The sequence below is a fragment of the Nestor notabilis genome, unplaced genomic scaffold, assembly GCF_000696875.1.
Source record: "Nestor notabilis isolate BGI_N333 unplaced genomic scaffold, ASM69687v1 scaffold21239, whole genome shotgun sequence".
Lineage (NCBI taxonomy): Eukaryota > Metazoa > Chordata > Aves > Psittaciformes > Psittacidae > Nestor > Nestor notabilis.
The window spans coordinates 133,757-151,808 of record NW_009943585.1 but is presented as its reverse complement, the minus strand read 5'-3'; the positions used below and the strand labels follow the sequence as shown (position 1 = coordinate 151,808).

The 18,052-nt window shown below is 39.4% G+C and overlaps 1 protein-coding gene across 1 annotated transcript in view; it reads left to right on the top strand.

The window, feature by feature from the left end:
• Positions 1 to 144: 144 nt before the first annotated feature.
• The window catches only part of LRBA (LPS-responsive vesicle trafficking, beach and anchor containing), a gene marked incomplete at its 3' end in the record, with an annotated part of 135,119 nt that continues 117,211 nt past the window's right edge, over positions 145 to 18,052 (top strand). The window contains exon 1 of the mRNA XM_010022008.1: positions 145 to 372. Within this exon, the coding sequence (XP_010020310.1) occupies positions 157 to 372 (216 nt within the window). The remainder of the gene's footprint in view (positions 373 to 18,052) is intronic.

The window sequence follows — 18,052 nt, the reverse complement described above, 5'->3', positions numbered from 1 at the left end:
CTGCCCGCCCGCCGGACGCGGGTTCCTCAGGAGCCGGAGCCGGAGGGGAGGAGCGGGCCGCCGGTTGCCTTCCCCGGAGCCCGCGTCGCCCCTTCTTTCCGGAGCGGCGAGCGTGTGCTGCTGGCGCTTCAAGTCGTAACCTGAAGGGAACTAGCCATGGCGAGTGAAGACAAACAAGTTATTCAGCCAACAGGTGATGGTGGAGGAGGAGCAGGGAAAGAAGGAAATGCTGCTGAAGGGGCAAGTGTGCTGCAGCCTTTGAATCCAGGAGTCCCCATCCGAGGTATCAAGATGAAATTTGCTGTGCTGACAGGACTGGTGGAAGTTGGTGAAGTGTCCAACAGAGACTTGGTCGATACTGTGTTTAATCTGGTAAGTTGATTGCCGTTTTGGGGAGGAGAGAGAAGAACAGCATATGTGCACAGAAGAATCCTGTGCTTTTCTGACATTATTTTCCTGTCAGTATTTTTTTACGTGTCTACTTTCACCACACTAGGTTTCATCTAGGTTCTCTTTACTTCTGGATGACAAATGCTGAAAATAAAGCATTTGGGTCTCTATATATACATTTGAAACAGCTACTTAGTCTACCTCAGAGAAATTGTTGCTTTGTTTACAACTGAGAAGCCTATTGTTATGTTTAAACATTTAACAGGTGTACTGAACAAGAAAGCTAAATATTGATTTAGTAACTCGAGCTGTCATCAAAATAAACAAATACACATGTTACTTTTTAAAGACAAACAACTTTTCCCATGAAGATGTTTACTTCCTTTTTAGCTTCCCATTTGCTTTGGAAGTAGGCAGAACTTTCATGTTCTGCGTACAGGGAGTGGGGGTGTCGGGGAGCAGTTCATTCAAATGCTTTTCTTGCTCTGCTTGTTAGGAACAGTGGAACATGGTTTTAGTGTCCTTTTTAATGAATTAGATGCTTTTTTTTAAATACTGTATAGATGTATTTAATACTTCATGACTAGATCTCACTAAAAATTGAGGATACAACTTTTCCTGTTGAAGTGGCAAACATAATATATACTGTTGAACTTCTTGGGCCACACTTAAAACAATTAGGCTAGTTGTTGATGCTTGCCTGGTGGAGGACACCAAACATTAGGAGATAAACTGTTTACAAAGAAAAGTTTACAAAGAAACTCTGCTATTATCAGAGATCTTAAAACATCTCTAAAAATACTCATGGTTCCTCCTTCTTCCTTTTAGTGAGCACCTTTGACTTTAAAACCGTGTGGTTCCTGACAAACCAGGAAGTGAGAGCACGTAGTAGTGTAAAGCTCGGTAACAAGGAAAGTTGACACAAAAGGCATGCTGTTCTTTAATCACTCTGCATTTCAGCTATTTTGTTAGTAGTAGTCTTTGCTATGTGCAGCTTTCAATGGTCACTAAATATTTGCGTGCTGTGTCTGCTTAATGCTCTTGATGTTATCTTCTTGGGCTATGATAAATGTTTGTTTTTTGAATATTTTCATATTACCAGAAAGTAATTCTCTAAATAGCTTGGATAAAAGTCTCAGTGCAGAGGAGTTGCAGTAATGGCAAAAATGAAGTGCAGATCAGAGGTTTCCTGGGTTGCTGCAAGTATGAGGAAGTGATTTAAGTTACTTAAGACTCCACTTGACAATTGCCCTTGACAAAACCCTCAGATACTTGGACCTGAGGTTCAAAAGATTCTGGTAAACAGTTTACAATTTAGGACACTTTTGTGAGGGGAAATTGTTCCTGAGCATGTCAAATTTTACTCTGTTTCTAGCATGGTCTTTTGAGTGGTGTACTGGAGGTGTATTTTATGGCAGCAGTGGAAAGAGGTTTAGCAGAGTAATTAAAAATGTAAAAGCTCCTTGATCCTGGGACTCCTTTTCTGCTCCATCTTGGGCAAGAAAGGAACAAAAAATTCAGCTTGGTACATAGAATCCTTGGGTTTATATTTAAAAGGCTGGAGAATTTGACCTGTGGAGTGCATTCTCCTGGATCTTAATTTTCCAAATATAACTAGGGGAGAGTTTCTGGCCCTGGAGATTTTTGAAGCTGTTTTCACTTTTTCTGCAAGTGAAATAACATCCCTGACCTCTCCAAGAAGATTCCCTAACTGTTCCAGCACACCTGCCTAAGATGTGGGAGTCTAAAGTTCATGTTCAGCACCACATTATTTTGATCAGAGCAGCAGCAGTCAGTTAATAACAATCATGAAACAACAAATAGTTTGGTAGGAGGGATACTTTACCTGGATTATGTGAGAATAATATCCAAATGTTTGAGTAATATCAAAGGAAGTTGGTCCCTTGGTTTCTCTTGAGTGTTGGGAAAATATGTCAACTACGGGTGACTTAATTTGGAAAGAGAAGGTGTCTTGATGTTCTGTGGTTTTATTAAAACTGGAATGCTTAAAAAAATCAAACCAGCCAAAAAATTACTAGACTTTGTTCCAGAAAGCATATTTTTTCTGGATATTTTCTTTTTTTCCTTTTTTTTTTTTTTTTGGTAAAAACTGTTAAGCTGACTTTTTAATATAGCTTTCTGGGATGTGAGGCCTTCCTACAAAGCAATGCTCATCCATCTGTCATTGATTTCTGCCTCTGCTCAGTCATTAGCTGTGACCTCTTCATTTTGTTAATATTTCTAAAATCACACTGATCAGAATGTAAGGCATGTGAAGTCTTGGTTAGCAATGGTGTACTTTTCTGTGTATGCAGGGGAGATTTACCTTTTATGTGATGAAGTGATCTTGGCTATGGCTTTTCTGGTACATTGTTTCCCAGTAGTTTTCAGAATGAATTTACTCGTGTACAGGTTCAGTTGAGGGTATGAAAATGGGGTTAGGCCAAACATATCTCCTCCTGTTGGGTTTCACTCTGACTGGTGACTCATAAATGCACTACCTTAGCAGTGTTAGCAGAAACTGGTGAGCTTTCTTCTTGGTCGTTGAAAGGAGGAAACATACAGTACTTGGGGGATTTTTTGATCACTAAAGCGAGCTGTCTTTAGACCAGAATGGAAGGAGGGCTGGGCAAATCTGGGTCAAAAGGTGTTTTTACATACTTATTCTTCATAGCATAACCACCTTCAAATGTGCAGAGTTTATTTTTTAAAAAGGCAGGTTAGCTGACCTAAATTTTTATTTCTTGAGTGAACATGTTGCTCTTAATTATGCTCTTCAGGCTTGGTGTACCATATGGAGTTGATGGTGAATTTCTCTATGTGGTGGAGAGTCAAAAGAAGTGCTGTCCTGATGTTCCTCATCTTTAAGAGATGATCACGATCTGTATGTGAAAGTCTCGGAAGGTCAAAACCTTAAGTGCAAAGTAATTGACCTGCTGCTTATTAAAGAATTTCAGGTTCTGTAGTTCTCATTGCTCGAGTCAATAACTTGTTCAGTCCAGCAGTGTTGGATCTTGGAGCTGGGAACCAGCCATAACATTTTCTTCGTCCAGCAGTATAACAGAGTGCTTAGTGAGCTCCCTTGTAGCATGCATCAAAACTCTGGTAGTCTCATTTTATTGTCTTTGGAAATTCTGCTCGTAGAAATATTTAAGTTGATCTGCTTTGTTTTGCTCGGTTTTCTCTGAGAACCTAGTTTTCCAGCCCATGTTAAGTATGGCTTTGTGTATTTCAGCACTTAAAATTAAGGAGGAAAATATTGACTCTTCTAATGAAGTGTATTATTCTGTGAAAAACTTTGCAAGCACATTCTTGTTCAAGTATTAATCTGTTTTGTTACTTTTCTGACAGTAAATATAATGCCAATATAATACTGGTATATATTGCTCATGCATTGTGAATTATACTTGTAACTGACTCTGGGCAGCAGTACTCCTTGAATTTCCTTTGTATACAAATCAGGTCTATTCCTGTTCATTACCTCATATCTGGTCCCTGCCCCTCTTAGTTTATTAAAATAAAAAAAAATCTCCTGGTAAGAGATGATAGAATGGAAAAATTAATTACTTACAGTGGGGTCTGTTACTAATTTAAAATAGCTATGTTTTTTTTTCATGGTACAACAGAAAGACAAGTTAATCCTCCAGCTAATGAAGAAACTTTCAGACAGAGTAGTAGAAATTATTCAGCAAGTGGTAAAACTTTAAAACATATTTATAAGTTAGTTACCGTACTGTGCTAGTTGTGTCGAGATTTTTAGGATCCGAAGTTTTCAGCTGTAGAGAATAAATTGTGTTCTGAAGGCTAAGCAACCTGCATTGGAAATATAGGAGGTCCTGCAAATTTTTGCTGGGTTAAAATTCTGGATGGAGCTTCTGCTCTACTCCATTCTAAACAGGCTTGTCTTGTATCATATGTCAATGTTGTCTTGTTACCAAGTTATTGTAAGTTTCTTGTTTATATATAAAACTTAGGTCACTGGATATCCTTGTCTGTCAGTAGGTAAAGGGCTCTCACTGACGAGTGTTTCATTTGTAATGAATGCTGTATGTACAGTGGTTAACTGTGCTGCCTTATTAGGCTTCTGGTGGGAAATGGATATTCTGGCAAAATTCTGCTATGCTTCAAGCAGATGACTGTACAACTATTGTCTTTCTCTGTGGTGTTGGTATAATTCAGTTTGGGCACTACATGCCAGAATTTACATAGGTCTCAAGCGACTAGTGTATAGAGACAACAGGTAGTCTAGACTTTCTGCACTTCTCTAAAGAAATGCCAGGCCTTGCTCTAAGCCAATTTTATTTTAAAAAGCTTTAGCACTTCTAATTGTTCTAGTGCCTATAATGTCCTTCAGTTGTTTGGGCTTTTTTGTTTGTTTGGGCTTTTTCCTCAGTCTGTGTTGCAGAGACTTTTTTTTTTTTTTTTTTTTTTTTTTAATGCTTTCTCTCTGGTGTGGAGAATGGGCTATTGCTTCTGATTCTGCTCATGGATTATGAGGTCCTCAGCAAGAGTTACCTAGTGACAAAGTGTAAATGAGAAAGAAATCTTAGGCTTTTATCACCTTTGCAGGAAAAATAACAGGATCTGAGGAGCAGACACTAAAATTGCTTTATAAGTCACCTTTCCCACTTCTGCCAGGCTTTTCTAAAACCACAAACAAAAATGAATGTAACTTTTTGAAATTCTTATTGTTTACTTTCTTTGTTTCTTCCTTTTAAGTAACCTTCTTCCTCAAGCTTACTTGGCTTGTTTTATAGAAGAAATCTGAGATAAATGTCAGGACTGCCACTTGTTTGCCTTCCGCTCATGTGCCCTCTACCCTTTTTGTCACGTCTCCATTGCTATGGTTTCTGCAATATAAACTCTTTATCATTATTCGTATTGAAAGCTAATGGCATCACCCGCTGCTACAACAGGTCTCTAATTTGGTATGAATGCTACTGAAACATTACTACAATGGATTTTATGAAATAGAAATTCCCCTTTTTTCATCTCTGTTCACTTTTTTGCATGTACCTTCATATCAAAACCCCCCTGAAGCTAAAGGTAATAGAATTAAATGTATTGCAGTAGTAGAAATGTACTGTAGATGTCTTCATAATAATGCATTGTTTTTTATTGCCTTACAGTATGTTTTTAGGGAATGCTATGTTTTATTTTCTATATAAACTTATTGACATTGTTGACAAGTGAAAGTAACCAAATAATACTAGAACATCACTAAATATTGTGTGTTTCTTAATACAGGCAGTCTTCCCTAGTAGGTTCCCAGTAAGTACACCTCTGGCTACAGTTATCCCAGTTCAGTCACTTCTGTCCATTTACAGTGACAAGGGAAGGCTGTGGCTTTAGCTGGGTCAAGCTTGTAGGTTTTCTTAAAATGATAGTAACTTGGACAGTCAGCTGTCTTGGTGATCATACATGGTTTTACTCGTGGTGAATGAGTGGGATTCAGCAAAAGATGTGTAGTGCTTCCAAATCTCAAGTCTCAATGTTCTTTTTCTAAAATATATCAGATGCAAACTTCTTGCTGGCCCTTCCACAGTGGGAGGCTTGTGCCCAGTTTGATGAGTCAATTTAGGCTCCTTGATTCCAAGTCATCTTCATGGATTTGAAGACATGTAATTTGGGATCTGGTAACAGTAAAAGATGATTTTGATATATTTAGCTGGTGAAAGACATCTCTCGGCCTCATTTGGTCAGACTTTACCCAACTCAAAATTCGTGAGTGATGGGAGTCACCCTTCACTTAAAGTAGGAATTACAGACCTCTCTCTTGTTAGAATGTTTGCTGAGTAGTTCTGGATACACTTAGCATTGAAGTGATGCATCCTGGGTTTTTCCTCAGGTGTTGATGCAACTTTGTAGTTAATGGAAATATCATCCTGCATAGTAAGTATAGGAATTTAGGGAAACTTTGTTGTCAGCTGAGAAAGGCATGGAATGTAGCAAGTGAGTTGGTAGTGGCAGTCTTGAATTAGGCATGCTCACAATTTAGAAGAAAACTTTTTATAATCTGAAAAGGAGCTGTTTCAATTTTGGCTGTGATATCAACTCACTTCTGTGACTGCAACTTAAGGCACACTGTAGGATGACAATATGTTGAGGGCAAAACCTTAAGACCGCAGGAAAATGTTCAGTTTTTCTCACTCTTCCTCTAACTGGTCAATTTTTATAGCTTCTCATGACTAATGTGAAGTTTCAAGTGCCTGTGAATGACACACACTCTGTTTTCCAGCAGTGTTGGCATCCTGTACTGACATTAGTAGCTCTGCACAAACCTAAAATAAGGCTAAAAAAGCGAGGCTGAACCAGACACTTGCATATATAATCTCTTAATAATGCAATATTTGATAGACATTTTTTAATTAGCAGTCCATTCTACAAGTAAGCCTGATAAAAATGTGTTCACAGCATACTTTGGAATTCTGAGTTAGAGGGGAATGCATCAAGTCAATGACAGATTTTTCTAGTAGGTGTCCTGTAACAAAGGAGAGGGAGTTGGGTATCTACTGTGGTTGCTTTGTGCTCTCTCAATAGTATCTTGTATCACCTCTGTCAGACAATACTGGGTGAGACGGACCATTGGCCTGACACAGTAGTGGAGATAGCACTGTAATGTAGTGGCCATATGGACTGGCTCAGGAGGAGCATTTGTGGATTAGAGAATAGAATGAAATTAGGAGAAATAGGTGGATGGCATGTCAAGGTTGCTACAAAGGCTGGACGTTGCCAAGTGAGATAAAAATAGCTTGCTATTCATATCCATTGAAAGAGATTATTGGAGGGACGAACTGAAGTGTGCAGATTCAAGAGGAGTGTGAGTAAAGAGAAGGTGTTTTTTGAAGTGGCTGTATTGGATGAATACTAGAGGTTGAGGAAAATCAGAGATGAGGTATTTGCTTAATTCTTTCTTAAAGCAGTGTTGGTTTGATACAGCATTTAAATGCTGAAGCTTGCTGAGAAGTCCCACTCTTCTGAAAAATCGTGAAATATGTTTTTTTTTTTTTTTGTGTATGTGTTAAGATTTCAAGATAAAAGAAAGACAAATGAAAGGTAAAATGAAAGATAAAGATGAGCTTTCTCTGTGGTTTCTTTCACTATCTATATGTTCATTTTACCACTTACTGGGGAAGCTGCAGTCATTCTGAACTATATCCCACTTGACATGGTGTTTTGACTTTTGATTTTTGGTTTTATTTTTACTAGATAAGTTGGTAACTTAAAGCATTTATAGCTTCTGTCTTTATGTGGTCATGAAGTTCTTTATAAACCTTAAGGAGGAAGCTTTAATCTGTGCCACAGATTAAATACGCTTTGCAGTTTAGTCGTTGGATGTGAAATAGCTACTTGCTACCTTTGCTGCTTCTGTGTATAAAGCCCTTTAAGAATATTTTCTGTCAAATTCAGTCTTGCAGGCATTAAATTTATGCATATCTTTTTAAAGAACTTCTATTTATTTTAAATGGGTCAATCTGGAAGAAAGTTTTTGTTCATAATCACTAATTACAGTTAGCTAACTTTCTGCCATTCCACTGTCTTCCACAGCCCCTAGAGGCCTCGCTGGCCTCTTCGTAACATTTGCTTGATGGTTTTTGCTATTAGCTTGACCTAATTACTGATGTCCTAATTTAGATTATGATTCTGCTTTAACTAATTCTGGCTCTTTCCGTTAGACCTCATATCATGCTAGAGCATATTACTTCCTGTCCAAAAACTAGTTTGGTCATTTTTTTCTTTTCCTCTGGGAAACCTTCAGACTTTGGGAGCTCTGGCTATTTGGCAGGAATCTGAGGGCTCCGATTGATTTGCATAAAACAGGATACTGTTGCCACCTGCTTTTTTAATACCAGAAGTGGCCAGTGGAGACTGTAGTTTCCAGTATGCTCCATATTTAGAGCCGATAGCAATCGAGATGCATCTTTGCATAACTGCTGTAACCAAATTCGCTGAATAGTGATGCTGCATGGCTGCAGTTGTACCTTTCCCTGAGACACTGTAGTCTTTGTGCTGATACTGGAAGCTTGTTGTAATTTGTGAAGAGCTTGCATTGCTGCAGTGCTTTAGATTGCAAAGCTTCAGAAATAGGCATAAGTAGTTTCTAAATAGAAACTAATTTGTGGAGAAGAAAACCTAATGCCTTCTGTTGCGCTGGATTTCTCTAGTAATAACTGGGGAGCTGGGAGCAGCTATGTCCCAGGCATGATTTTCTTGTTAATAGCTGCCTTGAGATGATATTTAAATGAGAGTAGCTAGTGGGAATAGGATGTGCTCTGTTGCCTCCTGTGAAGTGCTCTATGAGTTTGAGCTGCAAGTCTCTGTACTGCAGCCTGCATATGAGTAGTTCTGTTGATTGTTTTGTATTCTACATACATCTAGCAAAAAAATTTCATATGCATTATACAGTAAATACAGATTATTTTTGGTTCAGCTGAAACTGAGTTGTTCTGGCAAAAACCTGTTCTGTTGATGCAACTGAAGAAAACAACACTTAAAGAGCTACTGGGTTAGTGTTCCTTTGCAACTGCAAATCAAAACCAGAGTAACCACTTTAGACTCATCTGTTCTATGCAAGTGTGTTATTTGTATTTGTGTCATCTTCCTCCCCCCCCTCAATCCCACCTCCTCCCTTTGCAATCAGCAGTTGCTCTCCTTGGTGTGGATGGAAGTTACAGAAATAAACTAGTGAAATGAAGTCTATTCTATTTGCCCCACTTACTCCAAATTTCTAGTTTTAGAGTTGAGTAGCCCTGTAAACCAGTAACTGTGACAGTCCATTGGGTGTTGTGTGGCTTGCTTGTTCTCTCTTTCGGAGATGCTGGAAGCACCAGTAAGCAGCGGGCAAGATGGTCACTGCAGTGGGAGAGCAATTTCTCTTTTAAAAGAGCATCAAGAGAACCAGTAGCATCTTGGAGTAGACTGGGAAGTATGTGATTATGGAGTCCAAGATGCTGAATGTTTGCTTGATAAATCTCTCACAAATTGGTTCCTGTATGAAACTGCAGGTTCGGGTGGGAATTGTACTGGTTGCTTTACCAAATACAACTGGGATGGGGTGGGTCAGGAGGTAGAATAAGGTAAACCCTGTTGCTGTAGAATTGCTGAATAAAGGTCTTTCAGATCCTGCAGCTTTTAAGTTTTAGTAGTCCATTATTAGTGAAGTCTTTAAATTATGCTGTTTGCATTTCTTGGGATTAAAATTGTGTTCCTAAAGGCAATTGTTTTTTGCAGGATTATTAATGAGTTGAGCAGACCTTGGAATTAAGCAATCCTTAATTCTTCCCTCCCCCCAGGTTCTTCATGTGCAATCATAGACATAAGTTTAAAAAAAAAATGGCCAATAATAGAAGTAGAATTGCTGATAAGCCTTAGAACAATGCAGTCAGGGGCAGAATGGGAGCCAAATGACTAATGTTGGTAATGGTGCATGACTTAAATAAACAAATGGAAACTATCAGTCCAGTCAGCATCTGCCTCCTGCTAATGTTTTTGTTGAAACTAAGCATGTGATTTGTCTCTAGTTTTGGTTGTGAACTTGCCTGAAAAGAACTTGCAAGCTTTTCTTTTTTTTCCCTCTCTCTCTCTAATGAGAGCTTAGTTACAGTGTAGGATTTGGTTCCAGTGTATAATTTAGGTTGCACAGTGCCTGACTTTTAGGTATCTGATGTGGAATATGAAACTGAGTAACTATGACTGCATTTTTAGAATGTGTTTTGCAATAGCCAATGTATGTATGTTTAATATATTGCTGATATTCTATAATGGGAGAACACTGGTGGATATTTCAATTGGGATTGCAAAATGTTCCCTCTCCACTTTGTAATCTACAGTCAAGGGTCACCTTCTGAAGCTATGATGTTCTTAACACTTCAGATTTCCTTATGCAAGGTAGCAGTGGTGCCCAACTCAACAATAAAACTCTGTGGAAAGATCCAAGCTAGATTATCTACTGTTTAGCCTCACACCAGGACACTCTGTTTTGTCCTTTCTGTGCTCCTGCCTGTCCCCCCCCCCAGAGACCTTGTACTTGCTGCCTTCATCCTGGGCTGCAAAAGCGAGTCCTGGGCACTCACTGGGTTCTGTAGTGGGCTGGGGACCTGTAAGTACCACTGCATGCTGCAGCTGCTGTGGTGATTGGCAGGGGACTTGCCTTTGAGGAGATGCTTATTCCAAGACTCATCTGAGACCTGCATTAAGGACTTGTGCCCTTCCCTTGTGCTGCTTTTGAAGTGAAATGTATATTGCCCTTTGGGAATTCTGCTGGCTTAGTATAGTCTCACCTATGCAGGAAATGAAAGCCACCCTGATTTCTATATTTAGTAGGAAGAGATTCAAATTGCCATTTGTCAGGTACGTGTAGTGATAGTATCATAAGTGACTTGTAAGGGGACATTTTTAACACCTCTTCTGTAAAGGCTAGGCTCATATGCCAATTTCATGGGTATGGAGAGATGGCACAGGGAGAAACAAGTCTTAGATCTTTTGGTTAGGGTGTTTGAATAGTGTTCTCCAGTCACTCATATATGACAGGAAGGGTTTGGAGCTGGAAGTCAGTGGACTTCCTGCACATGTGTTAGTCAAGTTCTTTTTATGGTGTACAGAATCCCAATTTCCTTCCTGGAAGGTAAATTATCTTCAGGTGGAGGGGTTTGTCTGATGATTGAAGGATTGCCAGAGTTGGTTAGACATATTTCAAAAACTTAGGATTTAGGTGACAGAAGCTTGGGTTTCTTGCTTCTGGATAGTGCTGTCATTTTGCAGAAAAGCGGTACTGCTCTTTCCAAGTAGATTTTGTTTTAGGAATGTGCTTAGTACTTCTGTGTTCTGTCTTGAGAGAAGCCATGATGAGCAAGATGAAAAAAAAGTCACGTAAAACTTCTAGGTACAAATTAGTGTCAACTTCTAGGTACAAATTAATGTCATGTATTGTCTGTCCCTCCCTTCCCCCAAAGGGGAAAAATGATGTTCACATTGTCACATGATGTGGGTGACGGTAACAAGGAAATTTTTCTGTTAAAGTTTTCCCTTAGCTAGGTTTTGTGTGCCAAATTGGGAAGCCTGGAAAAAATGGATACAAAGTGAAAGTCGGGGTGTGAGGGTGGGGAATTGCAGTTTGAATTGAGAGCTAACTTAAGACTTAATCTTGATGCCTTTGCTGTTGTTCTTAGCACTTTAAAGATGTATACGACCATAGGGGTTTTTAATTAGATATGCAGAGAGTTGTTGGGATCTCTTTACATTCCAGTCATGTGAATAGAGGTAGAGGTAAAATTTTAGAGGAGCAACCTAACTGCCCAAAGAAGTTGTCTTAAAATAACATCACAAATGAACAGTTTAATTTGATCACTGTAAGTGTGCTGTAGTAAAACTTAATTAGAAAGTATTTGTTTCAAATCCAAACTTCTGAAATCAAATCCTGTCTAAATGTTGTGATCTTGTCACTGTTGATCATATTAGGAAAGTGGCAGACTGGTGAAGTTCGACTGACTGGAAAAGGGGAAACATAACCCCCATCTTGGAAAAGCTTGGAGAAGAAAAGGCTCTGGAGAGACCTTATAGCAGCCTTCCAATACCTAAAGGGGACCTACAGGAAAGATAGGGAGTGACTCTTTATCAGGGAGTGTAGTGATGAGGGTGTAGTGGTTTTAAACTGAAAGAAGGTAGATTTAGTTTAGTCATAAGGAAGAAATTCTTCCCTGTGAAGGTGGTGAGGCATAGGAACAGGTTGCCCAGAGAAGTTGTGGCTGCCCCATCCCTGGCAATGTTCAAGGCCAGGCTGGATGGGGCTTTGAGCAACCTGGTCTAGTGGAAGGTGTCCCTGCCCATGGCAGGGGGTTGGAACTAAATGAGCTTTAGATGATCTTTAAGGCCCCTTCCAACCCAAACCATTCTGTGATTCTTCTGGGGGAAGTACAGAAAGGTGCCAGGCATTTAAGCTAAATCTAGATTTGGAGGCAGGGAGAGGGAAAATTATTTCAGTGGATTTTGACTCATCTATTACAGACACACATTAATATCTGTGGTTTTGTTTACTCTGTAGTGGGACACTTTATATTAGTCCTGTAGCTGTTGCTAACTGACATGTAGGGTTTAAAGAGAAATTTATGGCTCATTCCTATTAAAGTTCCTCATCTAGTAGCTGAAGCCCAGTATCATCCTGCACAGGATATTTCTGTGCATTTCAGTGTAGTAATGTTGCATATTACTGACAATAGGACTAGTCAGACACAGGTTTTATGACCATTTTCTGGCATGTGTGGCACCTGTTTTGTGGAATAGCTCTTCAGTTTTGGAATACACTTACTGTATGTCTTCTGTGGGCTTGCAGTGCTTTTAACATTTGTGGCAGTGTGTTGGAAGTGATCTTGATGTTTCAATTTCCTGTTAAAGGTAACTATGTGGGGAAGGAGATGAATAGCTTTAAATGCTTAATTGTATTCTTCCAGTTGAGGACTCAAGTTCACAGCTTTTAAGAATCAGCTTTAGTATTTCCTATAGATTTATTCTTTACATATATGAGGCTAGAGGTATAGTTAGAATTCTGTTTGTCAGCTCCTCTCTAGGAGTTTTGTTTATCAAAGGATACCTCTAAATGGGCTTGTTTGCCAGTGACCCTACTGTGTGCATTGGAAAAATGCTTGAGAACACTTAGGGATTCTTCAAACAGGTATTGATCACTGTAATGATGGAATCAAAGCAGAGTAAAGGATTTCTAAACTGCAGTAATTGTATGTGCAAATGCCTATGTTAAAATATGCCTGAACCTCAAATTTAATCCAGAATTTTGAAAGCAAAGATGCTTTTGCATCAAGAAGTTAATAGTTGGCCAAGAGGAACTCTTTTCCATTACCAGCATCAAGTTAAATATCTCTGATAAATTAACTGTGGTGTCAAAGAAAGCACAATAGGTGTAACAACTATATTAATATTAGTTACCCAAGCATGGGTTTGGGTTGGTTTTTGCCTTCAGGCAGTGCTTTGCTCTGTGTAATGCTGTAGTTATGATCTCTGTATGGTGTCGTTCTTTGTTCTGGTGCTGTAAACTAGTAAGGTATTTATATAGTCACTGCATTTGGTATTATGAAGTAGCATATTTTTCTTTGAGATATATTAATGCCTCTTGCTTGAATGATTTCCATATCAAAGATGAGTGGTATAAAAGCAAAAAGAAGAAAGTGTATTCTTATTTGCTAATTTTGTAAAAACAGCAGAGCCGCTAAGAGTCATGTTGGGCTCTTTCTCTTCCATCCAGTGAAGTTTCTGCAGACTGAATCAAGTCTTACTCACTCCAGGTAGGTGGTCATATCTGATACGGCACATTTAGTTGAATTTAAGTTTCCTAGGAAGAGGAAGGGAGGTCCAGGTTTTTCCATACATAAAGCAGCAAAGGACTAGAAAAGGCTGCTTCTACTGTACAGGAGCTACCTGCTTTGGAAGCATTCAAGTATAGGACTGCAGAGAATTGGCAGAACTGAAGCTAGTGATAATTTTGGACAGGTGGTGCAAAGTAAAGTACCTCAAAGCAGCTGCATGCAACAGTCACTCTGTTGGAAGATACCTCTGGGGCTGTCCTTTTTGTGCTGCTTCATCAAGAGATATTTCACAATTGCTCCTTTGTTCTAGTGGCATCATAGTTCAATGAGAAGTTCTGTCTTTGCGTTTTTGTAATATTTGTTCTTATAGCCCACAATGTAGGTTCAGCCTTGGCAATGAAAAACTTGAGCTTCAAAAGCTGCTGAGTTCATAAATTATTAAGCAGAAACATTTGGAAAGTTGATGTCCATTCTCTTCTCCCTATGAATGGGCCTAGATGTAAGTCAATGGCATTGTCGTCCTGTTTTCAGCTGGGATAGTTAATTTTCTTCCTAGTAGCTGGTGCAGTGCTATGTTTTGGATTTAGTCTGAGAATAATGTTGATAATACACCAATGTTTTAGCTGTTGCTAAGTAGTGCTTACTTTAAGTCAAGGACATCTCAGTCTCTCATGCTCTGTCAGTGAGGAAGGGCACAAGTAGCTGGAAGGGAGCATAGCCAGGACAGCTGACCTGAACTAGCCAAAGGAGTATTCCATACCATAGAATGTCATGTTCAGTATAGAAACCAGAGGGTATTTGGCCATGAGGGGCTTATAAGGGGCTGTTGTGTATCACTTGCGTTTCCTGAATTTTATTCCTCCTCTTTTTTGTTCCCTATTGTTGTTATTTCGATTATTATTGTTATTATATTTTATTACATCTCAATTATTAAACTGTTCTTATCTCAACCTGTGGGTTTTACATTTTTCTGATTTTCCTCCCTGTCCCACCCCAGGGGGTGAGGGTGGTGTGAAGGAGCAGCTGCATGGTATTTGGTTGCCAGCTGAAGTTAAACCATGACAGGCATTTTCTACTGGACTACATCACTTGGGTTAAATTACAAATCTTAAGGATTAAGCTTTGAAAATGAGAAAGAACCAGCTTGGTTCCTCAAGATGGAATTTCATGATTTTGAAATGAAAACTAGAAAAGATGTTAAAATAATTGAAAAGTTGCTCTTGAGAGTCAGGGATTCATATGTTAAGATTACCTGATGCCTTCCATTTTAAGCAATCTTCAAGTATTTTTTTCTGAAGTTCTACTCATTTTTTGCAGCCACTATATGATACTGTGCTCCAGAGACGTGTGGGTTCAGCCTTTGTTCAGATAAACTCTTCTAACAGGCTCTTGCTGCTTTCAAAGCAGCAGCAACTGTGTGTTTTCTACTGGGTGCAGCCAGGCACCTAGTAAATGGAGTTGGGAGCTAGAAAAGGAGGACAACTGTTTTGGGCTTCCCAATCCTCAGCACAGCAGGTTACTATGCTTCCTACTTAGAGATCAAGGACCATTAAGACTATTCAGTACCTGACTCTAGAGCTGCCTCGTTATGCTTCTGGCATTTTGTTTTTATGTGAAGCCTGAATCCCTTTTGTTTTTAAAAGGAAGAAAGGAAATCCTATGCAGTTCAAGTGTGTTATAGCCATTTGCGTGGGATAGTGTGTAGCTCTGTTAATGTTTCTCTTTTATTTCTGCAGTTGCCTCAGCTCCTGGGAAGAGAGAGGGAGGCAGGGCCTATATAGTCTGATTATGATGATAGAGGATGTTTGTCCTGTTATCTGCTGGGATGCTTGTCACTGTAACTCAAGTGGCACTTAAAGGCTACAAACCATGAGCTGATAGTAGCTTCTGTGTGCCTTCTGCTACTGTCTTCATTTCGTATTCTTCAGCAGAGTATTCTTTGTAATTCCAAATTGTACTGAAAAAGGCAACTTTGCTTAGACAGGGAGAGTGCCTTTTTTAGGGAATTGGACTCTTCATCATCACCGTGTGTACAGAGACATGGAAATATCTTTGTAATTTGAAATATTTAGTGAATGAAGTGATCCTCATCCTCCATCTTAGTTTTTGAAGCTTGAGAGAGGGAACTGGTCAACCTTCCTTGGAAACAACCTGTTTTCAGAAAACAGCTGAAGGTGTTGTCAGTTAAGCATTGTGTGCATTTGTATTATGAAGAGTAATCTGATTTTTGAGAAAATTCTTATTTTTTCTGTGTGCTTGTCCTAGTAAACTGGTTTTCCTGTGTTCCAACAAAAGATATTGTGTTAAAAAATTATCCTAATTAGAAGTCACAAGCAGGGTAGTATCAGCCTTGATCTTTTTTTTTGAAAGAGAGCAATAAACTAATTGTGCTGGTACCTTTCTGAATTTGGTGGCTGATATTGAATTAAGGCTCTAATTGTATTTGTTGTAAATCAGAACATGGCTCTTCCAATAAAAAGCCACACAGCCTTTACAAGCTAGAATGAAATAAAATTACAGCAGCATCCATCTTTCTTGTACCTTGTCTACAAGAAATGCCTTTTATTTCAGCTGTGAAGCCTGTTGTAAGAGCAGGATTGCTGCTAGCAGGCAGCTAGAAGGCTGAAACTGGGTTCTCATTCTGAAAGAGTAACAAGCTGTCCTTCTTATGAAGGGCTGATTTTCCTTGTCTTCTAGTCTCCCTGTATTTTAAGCAAGTGGGATAATTTACTGATCCTATGGTATTGAGGTAATCTGTTAATATATTTCGGGATACATTTCAGGATACATTCCAGGATTCCAGTGCTGTTAGCTAAAGTCATTAAACATCCACTTAAGGACACTTGGTATATATAGGTTGCCATTCAGATGTGCTTCCCAATTCCTGTGGCAGAGTATATGGCAAAAAGTGGAAACCTGCTTAAGAAAGTAACAAGTGAAACTGTCAAATAAGAAAACTAGAATGACAGAACTAAAATCTTAAAAACTGAAGTGAGACTATAAAATGGGAAAACTAGAAATTGGGAAAGTAATACATGAGATAAACTTGGTGTTCTAAGGCAACCTGGGTGGCTATATTGATCATCTCCTGAAAAACATAAGAATAGTACTCCCGAAAAGCCAATTTACTCGTAGGACATTGTTGTGGTAATTCTGTAGTTGCCCTATATTAAAAAAAGGTAGGGGGGCATGTAATTTGCTATATAGGTATTTTTTTAAGCTGTTTGTAAATGGCTACTACTGTGACTTAAGGTTTTCAGAGAAGTATTATTTATCTGAATCGACAGTGACCTAAAACCTGAAATGAGGTTATAGATACTACAGCTGTAGCAAGGATTTATTGTTCTACAGCATAGTGGGATGCATCAAAAGAAGTGTGACCAGCAGGTCAAAGGAGGTGATCCTGCCCCTCAAATCTGCTCTCATGAGACCTCACTTGGAGTATTGTGTACAGTTCTGGTGTCCTCAACATAAGAAGGACATGGAGCTGTTGGAGCAAGTCCAGAGAAGGGCCACGAGGATGATAAGGGGGCTGGAGCACCTCCCGTATGAAGAGAGGCTGAGAAAGTTGGGGCTGTTCAGCCTGGAGAAGAGAAGGCTGCGTGGAGACCTCATAGCAGCCTTCCAGTATCTGAAGGGGGGCCTACAAGGATACTGGAGAGGGACTCTTCAAGTGATAGGACAAGGGGGAATGGCTTCAAATGTAAACAGGGGAAGTTCAGGTTATATATAAGGGAGAAGTTCTTTACAGTGAGGGTGGTGAGGCACTGGAACAGGTTGCCCAAAGAAGTGGTGAATGCCCCATCCCTGACAGTAATCAAGGCCAGGTTGGACAGAGCCTTGGGCAACGTGGTCTGGTGTGAGGTGTCCCTGCCTATGGCAGGGGGGTTGGAATTAGATGATCTTAAGGTCTTTTCCAACCCAAACCATTCTATGATTCTATGAAGCTGTGTTTTCCTGGATGGTGACTTGATATTGTTGTGACCTGTCTTATAAAAACAGCTCTCACTGCAGAAAATTTATAAACATTTCAAATCCTCTGGTAGACTTGGGGCTGAGGAGCTACAACTTTTTCTATAACTTTTTTCTTGCCCCCCCCCCAATCTCTTGGGAAGATGACAAGCTTCTGTGTTTTGTTGAAACAATCTCTTCTCCCCGAAAGTTAACTTTCTCCTAACTGTAGTGAAGGATGAGGAAATTTTAATATCTTTACATATTGAGACCTCATTGCCAAGCACTTCGTTGCATAATGCTTAGTTATGAAGGAGGAATAAAAAAGCTGTTCTTGGAGGCTGAGAGTGGATAGCGAGAGGCTTGTTTCTGTAAAGGCAGGAGACAGGCTGTGTTGT